This window comes from Artemia sp. Qi Xiang Cuo, chromosome 14 (assembly GCF_049724085.1).
Source record: "Artemia sp. Qi Xiang Cuo chromosome 14, ASM4972408v1, whole genome shotgun sequence".
NCBI classification, from domain to species: Eukaryota; Metazoa; Arthropoda; class Branchiopoda; order Anostraca; family Artemiidae; genus Artemia; species Artemia sp. Qi Xiang Cuo.
Genome location: NC_142807.1, coordinates 49,503,354 through 49,525,358, shown reverse-complemented (window position 1 = coordinate 49,525,358; position 22,005 = coordinate 49,503,354). Strand labels below are relative to the sequence as shown.

Below are 22,005 nucleotides of genomic sequence, written 5' to 3'. Positions count from 1 at the left end.
GTACCTGTTTTCACCGTGTAAATAAATGGATTTATCCTCATTTGAACGTTTATTTGTCCATCCAACTATCCTAATAAAAAGTTTTAATAGTCCTAATCTGTGTTTACTTAGGTTTTTGTTTCATTCATCTTTGAAAATTAGGTGGACTTATCAAGCGAGTTACTTGTGAGTATCCGTGGCTTATAAGATAATGTTATAAGTTAACTGTCCAACTTGACTCCTATTCATCAGATCAAATCACGGTATTCAACTTAATCATTGCCACCTGTCTTTCAGAAGTCTGAATGGAGTTTCTTTTACCCAAATACTCAATCTATGGACGAATTGACTTCAGAGACTTGAATTCATGGATTCTTCAAGCGATGAGTTCTATAACCATATCGGAAGTACATTGGGAGGGGGAGGAGTTAGTTTAGATGTCTTCCTTTAAAAAAAATCCAACCGATTTAAAATAGTAAGCCCACCTCCTTAATCCATTACTTAAATACATACTTTACTTACTTGCAGCAGGACCAGGCGTTTTCTACCTAACCTGGCATCTGAAACTCACATCGTCCTTAACCTATTAAGGCCGTGAAGCCTGCTTTTAATAGTACTAGGTCTTTAACCCATTCTCGAGTTTCAATCTTGGAGCATGTTTTCAACAGTCCTAATCTATGAATCCAAGTTTTATTTCGTATCATCTTTAAGAGTTAAATGGATTTGTCACGGGATTTACTGGTAGTCAAGTTAATCCTTCCCACTAGCACTTCAGAAGTTCTAATGAGTCTCCGCTACACCTTCTTCCTCAAAATTTCAACCTGCATAGGTCTAAGTCTATACAGAGACATTTATTAAAACCTTTTTTTTATTAAGGGTGTAAAGAACTCTTACCACTTGCTTCAGCAGCATTTGTGACTCAGATTCGTGGATTTTTCCAGTGATATCCAAATTAGACTCTAACAACTTTAGCTTTTTTGCAGGAGGCTCCTTAGAAAACGAATGATGTACTGGCTGTGGATGGAAAAGAATACGATGGTCCTCATTTGATCCTTTTATTAGGATAACTGAGGTACTTCCTGTTGGTAAGTCGAATACGTCTCCTTTGGATGTTACCCTAGCATTAACTTCACATCCATTCATACTCTGAAAGAGAAACATAATATTGTACACAAAATTATACAAATAAAAAGATTACACATACAGACATATATATATACATATATATATATATATATATATATATATATATATATATATATATATACATATATATATATATATATATATATACATATATATATATATATATATATATATATATATATATATAATATATATATATATATATATATATATATATATATATATATATATATATATATATATATATATATATATATATATATATATATATATATATATATATATATATACACACACACACATATATATATATATACACATATATATATATATACGTATCACACACACACATATACATATATATATATATATATATATATATATATATATATATATATATATATATATATATATATATATATATATATATATATATATATATATATATATACACACACACATATATATATATATATATATATATATATATATATATATATATATATATATATATATATATAGAATATATTCGCATACACTCATTACCAAAGATAATAGCTCTTTAGCTAGGAAAAAGCCGGCTTGATCAGGCTTTTCCAACTCCCTCTGCGCGCTCGACTTTTCACAAATAACTGTCTCAGTTCTCTAGGCGCTAAAGTTATTAAAGCTAATTATATGATTTTTAGCTTTACTGGTTTGTTGATAAATTCTTTCAATAATATTCGTTTTGGTGATACTTTTTTTTTGCCTAACAAAAAAGGAATTGGCAGTCTTTATTTAATTTTGCATAGCATTTAAAAATAATAGTATTAAAGCTGTAGCAAGAACAGTTTTTTTATGACTACTTTACCGGTCTTGAAAGAAGCTCAAAAAGCATCTTTGGCACGCTTTAATTGACTACATTAATTTTAATTATATTATTTCATGTATGCTACTAGGCATGTGCGCTGTTTTTTAAGATTAATTAAAAAAAACTTTTTCCACAAAATAAGATTTTCAAAAAAAGCAAAGACGTCCATTAAACCAAAAATGAAAAAAAATAGGATTAAATAATCTACCAAGCACACAACTACCCCAAATCAGTATCAGTAAATAAATGAAACTTAAAACAAACAGAAATTAAAATAAATAACAGAGTCAGACTCAAAACGAGCATAAATTAATATGAATAGGGTTCTAAACCCTTATGCTTTCTAAAAGCCATAATATAATTTGTACTTTACTGAAAAAAATTGAAATGAATTTACTGAAAAAATTTGCATTGTCAGTTTAATTTACATATGCTGATATTTAGTCCTTAAAATCCCAACTAATTTTGATTTCTTAGTTATAAAAATGAAAACATTTAAAAGATTTTTTTCAGTAAAGTAAAAATTATATTCTGGCTTTTAGAAAGCATGGGGTTTAGTACCCTACTCATATTAATTTCTGCTCGTTTTGAGTTTGACTCTCTTATTTATTTTAATTTCTGTTTGTTTTGGGTTTTATTTATTTATTGATACTGATTTGTGATAGTTGTATTTGATTTTATTTTTGTTCATTTTTGGTTTAATGGAGTTCATTATTTTTTCGAAAAACTTATTTTGTAGAATTTTTTTTTTAATTAATTTGTGTTCATTTTATATTGACATAGTCTTTTTCAGGGAAAAAGACTGAGCCTCTTCTGAAGTTAAACAACCATCCCTTCCATAAAAACCTTTAATGCCCCCTGGGCAGAACTTACAAGCCATGCCCCTAATATGAGGGGTTTGTTTCAACCTCAAAAGCCTTGTTATATGATATTTAGACTATTTTGAATAGAATTGCTATCTAAAAATTTCTATTAGATGCATTTCGGGACAATAGGACGTGTGTGTGTGGAGGGCGGGGGGTATAGCTACCCTTCAATCACTTTGACTCTTAAAAACAGCACTAGAGCGTCTGATGATTTGGAATTACCAATCCAATGAGCCCCCTCCGAAGTTTATATGACCATGTTTTCTATAAAAAAACCTTATATGCCTCCAGGGCATAACTTAAAACCCTTGTCCTGAGGGCTGGGGGGATTTGTTATCCTCAAGGAAATAATTTCCATACCTGTCAAATACGTTGAGCAAAATGGCTATCTCAAATTTTGATTGGAAGTGTTCGGGGAAATGAAGGAGGTTTTGGGGAGGGGGGGGGGGGTTATTTGCCCTCTGATCACTTTTGACTAATAAAAAACGGCAATAGTCCTCTCAATTTCCAATCGAATGAGCCCTTTTTGAAACTTCTACGACCGAAATTTCTATAAGAACCTTATATGCCCCAAGGGCATAACTTCCGACCCTTGTCCTGAGGGCTATGGGGGGAGGGTTGTCATCCTCAAAGACATAATTTCCAGACCTTTCAACTACGTTGAACAAAATGGCCATATCAAAATGTTGATCGGAAATGTTTGGGGAAATGGTGGGCGTGAGAGGTGGGTCAGTTGCCCTCCAATCACTTTCGACTATTAAAAGGGGGACTAGCCCTTTCAATTTCCAATCGAATGAGCCCTTTTTGAAGTTTCTACGACAAGAATTTCTATAAGAACCTATGCCCCCGGAGTATAACTTACAACCCTTGTCCTGAGGGGTGTGTGGGGGGGGGGGGTTGTCATTGACTCGTCTCCTCACAATGTATAAGATCTACAGTGTAATTTTTATACATTGTGAGGAGACGAGTGTATCATTATAGACATTCAATTTTGTTCATACGCCAGTGCATGGAAGTGTTATTAAATATATTTCCATTTATACATTGTGAAGAGACGAGTGTATCATTATAGACATTTGATTTTGTTTATACGCCAGTGCATGGAAGTGTTATTTAATATATTTCCATTTATCCATTGTGAGGAGACGAGTGTATCATTATAGACATTCGATTTTGTTTATACGCCAGTGCATGGAAGTGTTATTTAATATATTTCAATTTATACATTGAGAGGAGACGAGTGTGTCATTATAGACATTCGATTTTGTTTATACGCCAGTGCATGGAAGTGTTATTTAATATGTGAGTTTTGATTCCTATTTATTTATTTATATTTCTTTTCTTTGGTTTTTTCTTTCTCTTCGTGTGTTTAGTATGTTGTATTTCGATGTAAGTTAAGTTTTAAAAAAACATGTTTTGTTTCATTTTCTCCCCTTTTTTCCGTTGAGAAATGCTCCCGGACACAGAGCCGAAATATTCGGAGTGTGTTTATTTAATTAAGTGTTTATTTTGTTGTATTTATTCACTGCTTTATCAAAATTCAAACCCGTGTTTCTTGCTTAATTTTTCACTATCTATAAAAACCTTATATGCCCCCAGGGCATAACTTACAACACTTGTCCAGAGGAATGTGTGTGTGTGGGGAGGGGGGTTGTCATCCTAAAAGACCTAATTTCCAGAACTTTTAACTACGTTGAACAAAATAGCTATTTTAATATTTTGATTGGATGTGTTTGGGGAAATGGTTGGCGTGAGAGGGGGGTTAGTTGCCGTACAATCACTTTTGAATGTTAAAAAGGGCACTAGACCGTTGAATTTCCAATCGAATGAGCCTTTTTTGAAGTTTCTACGACAATACTTTCTATAAAAATCTGATATGCCCCCAGGGCATAACTGACAACCCTTGCCCTTAGGCCTGTGGGGGGGTTGTCATCCTCAGAGACCTAATTTCCAGAACTCTTTACTACGTTGAACAAAATGTCTATCTCAAAATTTAGATTGGATGTGTTTGGGGAAATGGTGGGCGTGAGAGGGGGGTTAGTTGCCCTCCGATCAGTTTCAACTATGAAAAAGGGCACTATCCCTTTGAATTTCCAATCGAATGAGCCCTTTTTGAAGTTCCTACGACATTCCTTTCTATAAAACCTTATATGACCCCAGGGCATAACTTACAACCCTTGCCCTGACGGGTCGGGGGGGGGGGGTTTCATCCTCAAAGACATAATTTCCAGAACTTTCAACAACGTTGAACAAAATGGCTATCTCAAAATGTTGGTCGGATGTGTTTGGGGAAATGGTGGGCGTGAGAGGGGGGTTAGTTGCACTCCAACCACTTTCGACTATTACAAAGGGCACTAGCCCTTTTCAATTTCCCATCAAATGAGCCTTTTTTCCCAGGGCATAACTTACGACCCTTGCCCTGAGGGCTCTAAGGGGGTTATCATCCTCAAAGATCTAAGTTCCAAATCTTTCAACTACGTTGAACAAAATGGCTATGTCAAAATACTGATTGGAAGTGTTTGGGGAAATGGTGGGCGTGAGGGGAGGGGATAGTTGCCCTCCAATCATTTTTAACTATTAAAAAGGGCACTAGCCCTTTCAATTTCGAATCGAATGAGCCCTTTTTGAAGTTTCTACAGCAACACTTTCTGTAAAAACCTTATATGTCCCCAGGGCATAACTTACAACCCTTGCCCTGAGGGCTGTGGAGGGATTGTCATCCTCAAAGACATATTTTCCAGATCTTTCAACTATGTTGATAAAATAGCTATCTCAAAATTTTGATTGGATGTGTTTGGGGAAATGGTGGGCGTGGAAGGGACGTTAGTTGCCTTCCAATCACTTTCGGCTTTTATCACAATCACTCTCGGCTATATTCCAATCGAATGAGTCCTTTTCGAGTATTCTAGGACATCTCCTTCGATACGAAGTGCCCTGGTCTAAAACAAAGAAAGAAAGAAATAATACATTGTACCAACATCGTTCTTCACTTAGGCAGCGCTATTGCGCTGCCTATGATTATATTTATATTAAAACATTCTAATCTAAAATCTCATCATTCATTTACCATGGAATGCTATTGTGATTGAGATGAAATAGACATTGTAAACAAAGTAAAAGATCAAACCATTAAACATAAACATTAATTAAATACGATGAAATGATGGCACTTTTTTCTCTTATGTGGCGTACAATCTTCTTTCTTTAGAAACTAGAGATAGTCAGCCAACATTGATGGTTCCCAATGACTTTGATATTGATTTTCTAGTGTCCTGATGGAATTGTTTCCCTTGTTTGTCTGTTTGTCACTAACCATGCCAAAATTTTTTGGACAAAAAATCCTAATCTGAATTTAAAGAGCGAATTTTGAGTAATGTTTGAAACCCCATGGCATGGAAGGACTTAAGAAGCTCCTTTATCAAGACTTAATAATTTTGGTCCTTCTTGTTTCCTAATAAAAACTGCTTCCTAGAACTAATCAAGTTTTGAAACGATTCTAATTTGAAATGCATGAAGCCCAGTGAAATTATATTGTGTAATTCAGCAAGAGGCCTAGATTTACTCTGATTTTTTCGTAATTGGTTCCCAGGTTTTCTGTTAAAATTTATTTATGGTACGATTATCCATCTCTATATTGTCAAAAAGTGTCCCTTTGGGCAAGTATGCATAGTAAGGGTTTAAATTCCTAATAAGTGGTATTTTTTAAATACACGATAAATATTATGCAACTGGTATGAGCAATGTCAAGACCTCTTTATCAGAACCTTCAACTTAAGGGGTGTATAAAACTATGGCCACTCTCATGGTCCGACACATATTATCATTATACTCAAGTACGTATTTCAGTATTTGTTTACTTTTGAGTCATAACTGCACACAGGGGGAGAATTTTCTCTCCCCCCCCCTCCCTTTGTAGGGAAAACATCAACATGTAGAAGGCAATGTATAGTGGCTTAACAATACACTTTCTTTGCAAGATCAACCAGTGAAATCAGTATTCAAGTATCTCGCGTTTTTAACATACCTAGGTACATATTGATCATATTGGTACATATTGGTACATACTGATCTGTGAGTCTGTGGATGGTAAGAGATGGGGGTGAATGTTCTGTTTGTTTGTTTTCTGGTAAAAAAAAGTATTTGAAAAAAGGTGTTTTGTTGTGCCCAAAATCTTCTTTTTTCAGAGGGTCCTTTGCACCAGTCTTAGGAAAATCTCCTTATGGTTCTCTTTAACTTTTTTCTTTTCCAAAACGTTTTATATAAGCGTTTCTTGCTTGTTGAAACAATTTGAAAATAAAGCTTTTAACATCAAATCGCTTTTGCCACATCCTTCTGGTTAAGAGAGATATTTCTGGTGTAAACTGATAAATAATAATAAAACTAGCAACTGTAACAGTTGAATGAGCATTCATCCTTTAAGAAGAGGGGGGTTGATGAACTGACAAGCTTCATTTTACAATAATAAAATCTCTTAGGAGCTGGTGATTTTGGCCTTTTCACAGTCATTCATTACTTCAAGAAATAATTTAATGGACAACATTTATTATTCTTATACGTAACCCCACAATTCAAGTGGATATGATTGGACATGCATTTGCGCCTCTACGCAAAAGCGAGCAATGGTTATCGCTATAAATAACTTCCTAGAATCTTATAGCCTGCTTCAATTTCTTTCTTACTTTATCAACAAGTGCCCAGCAACCATCAACTTTCCTAATGATAGCATGTTCACGGGAAACACTTATATCAGCTATGTGTATGGTTGCCTTTAAATCTCTACCAATGGTTGTCTGAAAAAAAAAAATATAAATAAAGCAGCAAATAACATGAAAGCAAAAGACATATCTACCACTCATATAGCTTTCTCACAAAAATAGACGATAGTATTTGATAGAGGCCAGTCAGCGTTTTCTCCCTTATAATCCTAAACGATAAATAACAGTTCAAATAGGGATAGATACTTTTAGTAGACAGTGGAAAAACAATAAAAAAAATACTCAATGTTTTGATAAAATATACAGTAACCTTCATCAGCAGATATACTCAAATAGGTATATATGGTATATACATAAAATACCTAGGCCTATATTGTAATCCTTAAAAAGCCATAAAGCATATGACAAAACTGAATTTGTTGTTGAATAGTGAAAAACATGTATCTTACGCTATCTTGTCTATAACTACCAAAAGTCTAGTTCATTCTCCAACAAAGTTGTTTCAATATGAAATGTAAAAACAAAAAAATAAAATAAGGATTTTTAAAGAAGATGGCAGTTTAAAGCAACATCAAAGGTTCAAGGCTTTTGCTATGCTCTCTTTATTCTGTCATGAGCATTTATTTAAGTTTTATTGATTCCGCCAATATTAGTTTAAAAACGAAGTTATGAGCAAAGTTAAAACTTAAGACGAACTAATATTATTGTTCTGCAGTTTGTACAACATAAAAGGTGCGTCCAAAAAGTAATGAGACTGGCCGACGCGCGACCCTTCAATAGGTGGTATTGGTGATTGGGGCCTTGACAAAGCATCGCACCCGCGGCAGTCACTTCTGGACAGTGACAGAGTGAGGATTGATAGTTTCGCTAAGTGAGTTTTTTCATCTTTGTCACGGGATAAAAATTAAAATGGAGCGGACGACAGAGCAGCGATACGCCAACAAACTCTGCTTTTTCTTGGGCAAAATTGCTTCAGAGACTTCTATCTTCAGTGAGCAGGCCTACGGAGACCATGTCATGTCGAAATCGCGGGTTTTTTGTTGGCACAGGAATTTCAAAGACTGGCGGGAGACAGTTCAGGACAAAGATCGATCTGGACGCCCCTCAACAAGTCCATCGGATGAAAACGTATCAAAAGTTAAAGGACTCTTGGACTCCAACCGTCGATTGAGTCTGCAATTCATGGTGGAAGAACTTAACATGTGCAAATTAACAGTACACAGCATTGTAACCAAGAATCTTAACATCAGAAAATACTAGACCAAGAATCTCTCAGAAAAGTTTGTGCAAAATCGGTGCCAAAAGTGATGAGTGATGAACAGAAAAACGGTGAGTCGACCTGTGCCGTGATATGGTAAAGGTTGTGGAAGTTGAAGCAGACTTTTTAGATGCCGTAATAATAGGCGACAAAACACGAGCTTTCCAATACGACCCTTAGACCAAACGCCAGAGTTCCGAGTGGCACACAAAGGGGTATCTGCGCCCCAAGAAGGAAAGAATGGCGAAGTCAAGGGTGAAGACTATGTTCATTGTCTTTTTTGATTACCGTGAGGTGGTACACAGCGAGTTTGCGCCTCAGGGACAAACTGTCAACGCTGCTTTCTACAAAGACGTCCTTGCGCGACTGCACCGAAACGTGGAAAGGAGACGACCAGAGATTGCCGATCGATAAAAGCTCCACCACGACAATACTCCAAGCCACACCGCCTTCTACGTGATGTCCTACCTGGCCCGGATAGGGGTTTCAACTTAGCATTCCAATTCTCTATTTTGCCGGCTCTTTACATTCTGAAAAGTCTCTATGCATGATTAGTTGTCAGTCAAGATACATTCATGGTTCTCTGTACTTCCCATTTCCAACAGCCTTTCACCTGCCCAATCTATTGCGAGCCCTTGACCATATCAGGAGTATTCTGATATATTATTACTCCTGTCCCCAATTTTCCGTCAAATCGCGAACCATCAGTGTAACAGATTATTGCGTTACTTTGGTGGAGCAGCTCTATCTCCTGCTCCACTTCCTTTCTGTTCTTCAGGACAATTTGGAATTGCCTCTCCAGTTTTATTGTTGAAATAGTATTATCTTTAGGCATCTGCAGCTCCTTGCACTGAAATAATGAGCTACAGCTGCCATAGAAAATTTTCTATGGGTAAAGGTCCCAGGATAAGCTCCATGGATTCAGTAGCAGTTCCATGATATACTAATGTAATCATTTTGCATGCTAGCCTTATCAACCTTATTAAGGGGGTTATGTGGCTCGCAATTCGAGTTAAATTGACACAAACCACTATTCCATATGACAGAACTGGTCCAGTTGTCGTCTTATGTTAATACTTGGTATTGTTGGGAGTCAAGCCCCAACTATTTCTCACTATTCGTTGACACTGAATTAGGGAATTTGTAGCTCTCCGTGCCTTGTCAAGATAATGTGTTTTCCAACTTATTTGGTGATCAATTGTAACCCCTAGGTATTTTATCTGCTTTTTCAGGGATTAATTAAAAAAAAAAACTTTCTCCACAAAATAAGTTTTTCAAAGAAAAGTAAAGAACTCCATTAAAGTAAAAATTAGCAAAAATAACATCAAATAATCTACCAAGCGTGAAACTACCACAAATCAGCATTGATAAATAAATAAAACCCAAAACGAACAGAAATTACAATAATTAACCGAGTACCTTATATGCCCCCAGTATATATCTTACAACCCTTGCCTTGAGGGTTCCGAGGGGGTTGTCATTCTAAATGACCTAATTTCCAGAACTTTTAACTACGTTGAACAAAATGGATAACTCAAAATTTTGATTGGAAATATGTCGGGAAATGGTAGGAGTGAGAGGGGCGTTAGTCACTATCAAATCACTTTCAACTATTAAAAGGCACTAGCCCTTTCAATTTACAATTGAATGAGCTATTTTGAAGTTTCTACGACAACTCTTTCGATTAGAATTTTATGTGCCCCCAGGGAATAACTTACAATCCCTGCCCAGAGGGCTCTGGCGGAAGGGGTTGCCATCCTTAAAGACCTAATTTCCAAAACTTTTAACTACGTTGAATAAAATTGCTATCTAAAAATTTTGATTGGATGTGTTTTGGAAAAAGGTGGGCGAGAGATGGGGGTTAGTTGCCCTCAAATCACTTTTGACTATTAAAAATGGTACTAGTGAATTTCAAATCTAATGAGCCCTTTCTCAAGTTTCTGCGAAAAAAATTTCAATAAAAACCTTATATGCCCCCAGGGCATAACTTATAATCCTTGCCCTGAGGGTTGTGGGTGAGTGTCCTTCTAAAAATATGTTTTCTATCTGGAAATCAACTACCCTGAACAAAATGGCTATCTCAAAAATTTTTATTGGATGTGTTCGGGGGAATGATGGGTGTGGCGGGGGGGGAGGGGGCTAGTTGCCCTCCAATCACTTTCAATTATCAAAAAGGGCACTAGCCCTTTGAATTTCCAGTCGAATGAGCTTTTATTGAAATTTCTACGACAACGCCTTCTTTAAAAACCTTATATACCCCCAGGGCATAACTTAAAACCCTTGCCCTGAGGGTTGTGGGGGAGTGTCCTCCTCAAAAACAAATTTTCCATCTAGAAATAAACTACGCTGAACAAAATGGCTATTGCAAAATTTTGATTGGATGTGTTTGGGGGAATTAAGGGCATTAGGGGGGGGGGGCTAGTGGCACTCAAATCACTTTCGAATATTAAAAAGGGTACTAGCCCTTTTAATTTCCAATAGAATGAGCCTGTTTTGAAGTTTCTACGACAACGCCTTCTATAAAAACCTTATATGCCCCCAGGCCATAACTTAAAACCCTTGCCCTGAGGGTTGTGGGGGAGTGTCCTCCTCAAAAACAAATTTTCTATCTGGAAATCAACTACGATAAACAAACTGGCTATCTCAAAATTTTGATTGGATGTGTTTGGGGGAATTATGGGCGCGGGGGAGGGGCCTAGTTGCCCTCCAATCACTTTCGACTATTAAAAAGGGTACTAGCGCGTTGAATTTACAATCGAAAGAGCCTTTCTTGAAGTTTCTACGACAGCGCCTTTTATAAAAACCTTATATGCCCCCAGGGCATAACTTAAAACCCTTGGCCTGAGGGTTGTGGGGGAGTATCCTCCTCAGAAAGATATTTTCTATCTGGAAACCACCTACGCTGAACAAAATGGATATTGCGTAATTTTTATGGGAAATATTTGGAAGAATTATGGGCGTGGGGGGGGGGCTTTGTACCAACCAGCACCATTCAACCATTAAAAAGGGGACTAGCTCGTTCAAATTCAATTCGAACGTGCCATTTTTGAAGTTTGTACAACAACGCCTTCTGTAAAAACCTCATAAGCCCCCAGGGCATAACTTAAAACCCTTGCCCTGAGGGTGTGGGGGAGTGTCCTCCACAAAAAGATATTTTCTATCTGGAAATCAACTACACTGAACAAAATGGCTATCTCAAAATTTTGATTGGACGTATTTGGGGGAATGAGGGGCGTGGGGGGGGAGGGGCGAGTTGTCCTCTAATCACTTTTAAAAATTTAAAACAAAAATAATCACTTCAATTTGAAATCAAATGAACCCTTTTCGACGTTTCTATTTCGACTTCTTCTATACGAAGTGCTTTGCCATGGAAAAAAAAACAACAAAAAAACACACACATTGTGCCCACATCGTTCTTTACTTAGGCAGCGCTAGCGCACTGCCTATGATAATAGGTGATCATATATTTTTAGAGCAAAGTCCTTTCTTTTTTGTGTGAATACTATTACTTCACTCTTTTCAGGTGCTAAGCGTAGTTATGATTGTGACCATATTTGGATTTTGTCCAGAATATGCTATCCCAATTCATTCAAACAGTGTCCTTAGAGATTTTACTCTCAGTAACGATTGTAGATCATCTGCATATGCCTGACATATCTGGATTGCTATTCTAATAAATTCAGCAGGCTGTTCATGACCTGGTGCTACATATATGAAGGGATTATCCCCCCCCCCCACAGGCATCCTTTCTGAACAGTCTTTGTTTTTGTTTTTTTTTTATTCCCTTTAGATCGATGACTATCTGTCAATTCCTGAGCATATAGGAAATCCATTTCTGAATAGATCCATCTAATATTGCTTCTCCCATGGCCATTCCTATGGATTCAAAAGCGGCATTATCAAATGCTCGTTCTATGTCAAGGAATATGAAGTCATATTCTTTACATTCTAAGGTTTGCTCTATCCGCCAGAACAATTGGTAAACCGCAGCGTCTGTAGAACCTCCTATCTTAAATCTCATTTGCTTTTCGGATATCAGAGGCAACGCTATAGCATTGCCTTTAGTAAAGGCCATATGGCTCCAATGTTTTATTATTTACTTATTTATTATTATTTTTTTCCCCAGAGGCACTTCATATGGAAGGGGTCGTCTTAAAAGCTTCAAAAGGGACTCATTCGATTGGAAATCGAGAGTTCTAGTGTTATTTTTAAGGGTCAAAAGTGATTGAAAGGCAACGAACAACCCTACCATACCCACCATTTCCCCAAACACATCCAATGAAAATTTTTAGATAGCCATTTTGTTCTACTTAGTTGATTTCCAGATAGAAATTATGTTTTTGAGGAGGATACTCCCCCACAGCCCTCAGGGCACGGTTTGTGTGTTATTCCCTGTGGGCATATACCATAAGCGTTTTATAGAAAGTTTTGTCGTAGAAACTTCAAAAAAGGCTCATTCAATCGGAAATTCAAAGGAAATTCGTAGAAACTTCAAAAAAGGCTCATTCAATCGGAAATTCAAAGGGCTAGTGCCCTTTTTAATAGTAAAAAGTGATTGGAGGGCAACTAGCCCCCTCTCACGCCCACCTTTTCCCAAAAGACATCCAATCAAAATTTTGAGATAGCCATTTTGTTCAACGTGGTTGAAAATTCTGGAAATTAAGCCTTTGATGATGAACCCCCCCCCCACAGCCCTCAGGTTGAGGCTTGTAAATTATGCCCTGGGGGCATATAAGGTTTTTATACAAAAGCGTTGTAGTAGAAAATTCAAAAAGAGCTCATTCGATTGGAAATTTAAATGGCTGGGCACTAGTCATTTAAATTTCCAATCGAATGATCTCTTTTTGAATTTTCTACAACAACACTTTTGTATAAAAATTATATGCGTCTTGAACAGTCTTGGAAAGTACAAAAACATAAAAAAGAAAATATTTGTAATATAATTCGTTTTCAGTGAAACGCCAATCACGCAGTAGACTTTTATTTTTTAGTTACAGTTAAAGAAGACTGGGACAGTATCCAAACTCTTGTTTGTAGTAAAATTATATTCGTCTTGAAAAACCTTAGAAACAACTAATAAATTAAACTGAATATTTGATGTATAATAATATTAATTGCTGAAAGCTCCTCAGTTCAAAATTTTACTATAATTTTAATGTTTATTTTCAACATCAAGTACAAACGAAAATATTTGTAATAAAATTCGTTTTCAGTAAAGCGCCAATGACGCAGTAGGTTGTAGACTTTTACAGTGAGAAAAGAGGTGATACCCAAGCTCATGTTGTAGTGATTTTTGTTCGTTTCAAGCTTGATTTGCATATTCAATTTAAGTTTTGAGATTTATTTATTCATTTACACTAATATCTATTGTATGTTTGTTTGCATTGATTGTTTATTTAATTTCTGTTCGTTTTGGTTTTCAATTATTCTTTAATGGTAATTTCTGGTCGTTTTGAGTTTGAATTTTAACAGGTATTCGTATCTGCTGAGCTTAAGTTTAAAATGGCCTTTGCTTTTCTTTGAAAAGCTTATTTTTCGGAAAGTTTTTTAATTAATCATATACTTGGTCTCCGGATAACTTATCAAAAACCAATGAATCAATTGTTCTATCACTTACAATTGAAAGGAGCCTATCTGTAAGACCTGTAAAGGAGGTTATCTGTAAAATCATTCTGTAAGACCAGGGTTTGAGTAGTCCTCTTTCTCTGGTTTAGGTATTAAAATGCCCATGGCCTTGAGCCATTTATGGGGGACATAGCCCAAAGCAAGACTTCTCTTCGCAATACCAATATAGCAGGTGTGTATCTTATCCCACCCTTTCTGGAGCATTATAGGGTATATCATATCAGCTCTAAGGGCTTTATGCCATCTACGGTTTTTTTATTCACTCTTCCCTTACAATTCGGGACGCATGCTTCTCCCCCATATTTGGGTTCAAAACATCCTGAAAAAGGAGATAAAGAGAGCAAAGAAACCTCATGAAGGACTTTCTGTGAAAGTACAGTCAGATGAAGCAAGCAATAGGCTACTAAAGACTAAAGAAAGATCACCGGGCTCAATTGGGAAGTTTGGCAACAGTAGATGGCCCTCTGACAATAAACCTTACAAAAAGTTGTCAACTTAAGCAATGAAACTAAAAAATCAACATGACTTTTTGTTAAAACAGGGAATAGAAATAGGTTAAACTTTCCTAGCCTTTCCTATGAAGTCTGTAACTTTGTCACAGAGACACAAATCCCTAGGTGTATATGATCACTATTGTCTTTGAGAAGTTAAATGTAAAAATTTCAATCATTTATAAAGTATAGTCCTTGAGTAGCATGAAATTTTGTAGGCAACATGTGAGGTTCACTCACTTAGTGTATAGTATCAGGGACTGAATTCCTTAGACAGACTTCTATTAAAATCATGTACTCTAATTCTTACAGAAGAAGGGCTAATTTTGCTCTTTAGAACTACAAGATAAGTTCTTCATCAGACACAGGGGGCGGGGGGAGGATGAAACTTTTGAAAGGGATAAAACAGGCATAGTTTATCGAAAAGCCATAATAAAAACTTCAGTCCCAAAACATACAGCAGCTGTACCGCCTCAAATAAGAGCGACACTACGGGGGGATGAGGGGGACTCCCCCACCAAAGGTCATCAGAAAGGACTTTTGTTGGGCAAAGGCCGAAAAAAGTCACTATCTTTCAGCAAAAAGTGAAGCTTCTGGAAGGGATTTCGTTCGGCAAACTTACTACTTCATGTGTGCGAAGTCGACAGAAACCTATTGGCCCCCTAAAAACGACTAGTCTAGCGAACCCTTACAAATCTTGGTATTTTGTCAGTCCAATGTAATGTCATAAAAGACTTTCGTCGGGCGAATTACAACAAAATTTACTGCTTCATCTGTGCAAAGTCGACAGAAACCAATTGCCCCCTAGAAAATGACTTGTTGAGCCGAGCCCTACAAAACTTGATATATAGTCGGTCCAATCTATTTTCATTAGACTTCCGTCGAACAAAGGACTGCGAAATTTACTGCTTCATCTGCGCGAAGTCAACAAGAACTTTTTTTTTAGTTTCATTGATAAGTGCTAAGAAAAGGGAAAAATGACTTCCATGTGAACCTCTGCAATTTTTGGCAGTAGCAGGCTCCCATGAATTCGACAGCTATATTTTCGTCCTTGGACCCTGGAATTTAGACACCAATTGTTTCTCATCTGTTTTACATGTTCAGTGAAGTTTCAACAGAGTCACCTATATTTCAACAGGGCCTATTGCTGTCTGTCAAAAATTTCAACAAGGTTATTATAAGATATTTGGAAAAGAAATAAATCAATTTATAGAAACCATTATCTATGCTTGAATTTGACTAAAGGAACGTTTTTAGTGTGTCTTGCATTCCACTACATTAAACAAGAATTTTCAAAACTTGGAGCCTAGTTTTGACAATAAAAACAGGGTAGATATACAAGCTTAGCAATACATTCCCATTCTAAATTTTCCATCCTGTATTTACTCTTTTGTTTATTCACTCACTTAGTGTATAGGGTAAAGGCACTGATGATTCGACAGTGCAATTTCGGAACCACAGTCGAAATTTTCCTTCAAAACGGGATAGCTCTGCTTAGCCCTGACTTAGAGCGCATCTCTTGGAGCCGTCGTTATATTTCGACGGTGCAAAACGTGGACACTATATCCGGTATACCCAGATAAGAAAAAACATTCATTTCGGTAAGTTTCCTGTTTTCAACACGAAAGGAGCTCCCGACAATTTTTCAGGTTTGTAATGTTCAAACTGTCATTACTTGGTTATTTATTGCAAGAAAAAGTTGGGATAAGCGCCAATGTGTCGAGATACATCTGATCTTCTCTGAAATGTAGACAAATTAGCTTTTTCTTGATAAAATGAAATGAAAATAGCAATGAAAATTGCATTGTCGAAACTAGGTTCCAAGTGCTGAAAATTCTTGTTTGATGTAGTGGAATACCAGGCAGACTAAAAAAATTCCTTCAGTCACATTGAAGCGTAAATATCGGCTACTATCAAGGGATTTATTTCTTTGACGAATATCTTGCAGTAACCTTGTCGAAATTTTGGACAAAAAGCACCAGGCCCTGTCGAAATATAGGTGACTTTGTCAAAACTTCACAGTACATGAAAAACAGATGAGAAATAATAGGTGTTGAAATTCCAGGATCCACGGACGAAACCATAGGCATCATAGCTGTTGAATTTACGAGTGCTTTTTGTGCAACAAGAGATTTTGATGATTATTATTTCTAATAATATTTCAGATGAAAGAACATTTAAACAAAACGTTTTTTTTTTTTAAACTTTGAATTTTAACTTACAGACCCTGGATTTCTCCATCATCTGTGGAACTGCCAATTGGCCTAATCCCAGGCCGGGGCGTAAATTGCTATAGGGCAGGGGGGGGCAGTTGCCCCCCCCAGAACTCGTTTTACCCCCCGCCCCCCAGACATGATTTTGCCCCCCCCCAGATTTTTTAGATTATACCCTTATTTACCTTTCATCCGAATCAAAAATACAAATTATATTGAACACAAAATCTTACACAAAATGAAACGTAGGCCTATGTTTTGGACAAAACTAAGAATCTGCAAATGAAAATAAAATCCACTGAATCAAACAAACTTCTTAAATTTCTTGAAATCCACTCCCCTTTTCCTAGACCCTATCCCTTCCAAAATGCTAGAGAAACAATATTTTTACACTGAATTTGTTATACTAAATACTATTTGTATTTCATACTATCTGTATTAAAACAAATTTTTTTGTACTCAATACTACATACTTGAAACAATTTTGTTAGTATTATTAATTCTACATTTTGAATGGTGTTTCATACTTATATACATTAAATGAAGTTGAAAAAAAACAAAGAAACAAGAATATACGTGTCAAATTACACCAGGTTCCGCCCACAAGTATTCCCCAAATATTTAGACGGGTGTCGAATTGGGTTCCGACTTGCAACAAAAACAGGTAACTTTTTTGTTGTGTCGAATTTGTAGGTGAAAATGCTCTAATTTCGGAAAATTGGAGTTTTGTACCCTTTCCAGACAAAACTTCAAACTTCTCATCAAACAGTTAGATTCCAAGATGTTTTTCCTACATACTGAAACCCTTTCCAAACCAAAAGTCTTTAAATTAAGACTAAATTAAGAGTAGAAAAACTGTTTTTTTTTTCAAAAACTGTTGAATCATTGGTTTAACACCCAATACGGGTGTCGAATGGGGTTCTGACTTGCGTCAAAAACAGGTAACTTTTTTGTTGTGTCAAATTTGTAGGTGAAAATGCTATAATTATAGTTTTTAGACTAGGTTGTAAAGTTAAAATTAGGTGAAAACAAATTAGATAATAAAAAGGCCTTGATAAACTCTCCATGATGTTTCAGTGCCATACTAGCAACAAACAGAGAGAGAAAAAAAGAAAAGAGGATGCAGTGCTACCCATGCAAAATGTGATTTTCCTTGTTGTTCATGATAGTGGCTAAAACTCTCTTACTCAGGATTTTCAAAAATTGTGTACTTTTTGCTTTGTTATGGTGCCTTTTTTTGAGGGGTTCCAGGCTCTTTTTAAAAAATCCCTGTAAATTTGTTTTCAAAATAACATTTTACTATGAAGACTAATGAATATAATAATTATGGTGCCATTTTACTTATCAGCTACAAATGGCAACTTATTCTCACTAGAAAGTTTTTTTTTTCAGAAACATATTTTTAAACTTTTGGTTACTATGGGCTGTTTTAGTCCTTTTAAGGGCTGAAAATAAAATTTATTCAAGAAGCAATTATTGAATTTGGAAAGACCAAACAGACATCAATTGGTGTTTTCACTTTCTTCCTAGCTAAATTATAGGAATATGTATATATATATATATATATATATATATATATATATATATATATATATATATATATACCAAACAAACTTAGAGTACCTTTCAGTTTGTAGTATCCTGCTATGATTTGCTTGCCTTCGTGAATTAGTTATTGCTCTGCTTATTATTGCTTAAATTTGTTTGTTTGCTTTGCTTGCTTGTTGATTATATTATGTTTACAGGTACTTCAGTCATATTAAACAATTAAATAGCCTATACCAGACCTCTACAAATTTATCCTATCTGATTTCTGCTTTAGGCCATAATAGACCTCAACCCTTGTTAATTATGGTAATGAATAGCTGAGAAATGCAATGTGAATTGAAGTTTTAGACAAGGGTCTGGTCTCAGTCTCAAAGGAAACACTATATAATTTTGAAAACAATTTTTAAAAAACCAAGGAATACTTACTTATATAATTCCTAAAAGCACTTCATTTTACTTTACCAATACTCCTACCCCATAATGTGCAAATATATAGGCCTAGCCCAAATTAGCCTACTTGTTTTCTATGTATTTTTCTGCTTCTTGATTTAGTCAATGTTGGTTCTTAGCCATTAAATATAGTTGAAGAAAAGAGCAAAATATGGCCAAATGCATACAGTACATTAGGGGCTGAAGGTAAAGTAAAGTGAAGTCCTTTTTATAAATGATGCTCCAATATCTCTACTTCTAGTGATTTCTTGTATTTTGGAGAGAAACTGATTTATAGGCAACATATGGATTCTTTTGAAAAAAGATTTTTTTTCAGTCTAGTCAATTTGGTTTTAGAAAAAATATGTCTACAGAGCATGCTTTATTATTTTTGACAACATTTGTTAACAATTGCCTAGATTCAGGTTTAAAGGTGGGTTCAATTTTTCTAGATACTATGAAGGCTTTTGACTGTGTTGATCATAAGATTTTATTGGCTAAGCTTGAAAATGCTGGAATTTGTTTTAAAAGTCTGAAACTGATTGCCTCATTTCTGGAAGGAAGAATGCAAAGAGTACAGCTGGGCACAGTCCTGTCAGAAGAGACGGTAGTAAAGTGTGGTGTGCCACAGGGGTCTGTGTTGGATCCCCTATTATTTCTTGTATACATTAATGATCAAAATTGATGCCTCACACAACTGTCAACTCCAAGGTACAATGATGGCCTGGTGCAAGCAATACTTCCCAGTTTTGCTGATGATACTTAGTTTACAATTGCTGCAAAAATAGAAGAGGATTTGAAAAATGACATGAAACAAGAAATGGTGATAATCAAGAGGGGGATGCAAGTGAACAAACTGCTTGTTAATCAGAAGAAAATGATGCTCATGTCATATGGCAGAAGTGCAAAATAAAGAAATTGAGTTAGAAAATAGAAGCATAAAACAGACAAATATTGTAAGGTATCTTGGCGTGATGGTAGACAAATGCCTATGTTTTAAAGATCATATTGCATTTATAAGTACTAAATTAGCCAAAAATGTTGGAACTCTTCAGAAGCTGAAAAAAATTTTCCCCAAAAAGGTTATTAGAATGTTATATTTTTCTCTTATTCATCCATATTTGTTGTATTGTGTTACCGTTTGGTTGTTGATGTTCACTGGCCATTTGTATCTGCTCTGTGTGTTACAAAATAAAGCTGTAAGAGTTTTGACCAATGACCTGTCCCAGAATTTGGTAAGATTGAGGTATCACTAATTAAAAATTGTACCATTTTTTGGCTTGGTTAAATTTTATGCAAATTTGTTTATGTATAATTTTTTTTCCAATTTTTTGCCTGCATGTTTTTTTGAAATTTTATAATGAAAGGGAACATAGTTATGAAACTAGAAATGTTGAATTAGTTAGAATGCTGGTTCCAATTACTACCAGATCTAAATTTTCTATTAGGTATATTGGTCCTGAAGTCTGGAACAGGTTTCCTGCAGAAGTATAAGGTAAGAAGGCCCCTGAGGAATTTTGTGCTTCTTTGCAATGTATTTGTTTTAACTAGTATTGTAGACATGTATAAAGTTATTGATTTGGGAGTGATTATATGCTTTAAAAGCAAAATTGATTTGTGTGATGATTGAGGTGAGTGTTGATATATGATAGGAAGCATGATGAATCATAGAGCATGAGTTTGGGATTCCTTTAAGTTCCCTGTAACAATATATTATCTTTAGAATGTTGATTAATTAGTAGGGTGGGGAGCAGAGGAGGAATCAGAGTTTTTTCCCCAAGGAAGTTTATAAGTGTATTAGTTGTTGAAATGCCCTTTTTTGGGTCATCCCAAATAGGGCCTACATAGCATTACATGGAGATGTCTATGTTTTTTTTTCACCCATTTGTTAATAATAAAAAAAGTGAAGTCTTTTTTAGAAATGATGCTGTTTAATTTTGAGTATGCCTAACTGTGCACTAATAATGAGGAGCTTTTCACTACCATGGAAAATAGTTATGTTAAGAGACTCAGGAGGCTTCAATTATGAAGCCTAGAGCCTCGCCTACATGAGCCCCCATATGGGGGCTCCAGCCCCCCCCCCTGGCTGAATGATGCTGCCTTATATTTTTATATTTTAGTTTTGAGATATCTATTATACAGCATTGGAAGTACCTAGCCTATTAGGCTAGATCAGGTAAGCCCCCCCCCACATATTTAGCTTATGGGTACCCATAATAGCCTAGACCCTATGGTCCAAATTACAAGGGCTGAGGTAAAGTTGTCACAGTAATGGCCATCATATTTAGAAATAGTGTTGAATCAGGTACCAAATTTTATTAGACTTTTGCTATTGGACTCCTGTGGGCTAGTGTCTAGTTCAGAACATGTCATGAGCAATAGTGTTATCAACCCAAATGCAGAGAGCCCAGCCTAAGGTATGTTTCAACACAAATTTATATTCTGTACATTATATAAAGTTACATGCTACAATTAGCCTCACCAATTCAGGGCAAATTCTTGATCTCCCCAAATATTCGACTGTGGCCATTCTTTTTTTTAATTCAAATTTGTCGCGCAAAAAGATGTTTTTAAATGGCGTTCACAAGAATAGGGAAGTTTTACGGGCCTTATGTCTAGCTAAAATCCTATGTCTAGACCACAGACAAGAAGTATTATCATACATACCTCTGGTTCAGGTAATACACAGATATTATATACCTATATTACATACCTCTTGTCTGTGGTATAGACACGTGTCTAGACATGGGATTCTAGCTAGACACGCTTGTGAACGATGCTTTAAAGAATCGCAAAGAACGTTTTCTAACTAAGCATTTTCTTTTTTTTTTTAATTTTCCCATTGGAATTGTCCTATCCTACAGTAAACAAAATTAAATTCAAGT

General features: G+C 35.7%; 1 protein-coding gene across 2 annotated transcripts in view; it reads right to left on the bottom strand.

Moving 5' to 3' along the window:
* The window catches only part of LOC148944569 (uncharacterized), a 124,306-nt gene extending 102,594 nt beyond the window's left edge, over positions 1-21,712 (bottom strand). For both annotated transcript variants that reach the window (XM_089100713.1, XM_089100714.1), the window contains exons 1-3: positions 21,603-21,712; positions 7,521-7,631; positions 874-1,125 (exon numbers count right to left, since the gene is read on the bottom strand). In XM_089100713.1, the coding sequence (XP_088956839.1) occupies positions 874-1,125; positions 7,521-7,631; positions 21,603-21,650 (411 nt within the window). In that variant the 5' untranslated portion in view covers positions 21,651-21,712. The remainder of the gene's footprint in view (positions 1-873; positions 1,126-7,520; positions 7,632-21,602) is intronic.
* Positions 21,713-22,005: the final 293 nt, after the last annotated feature.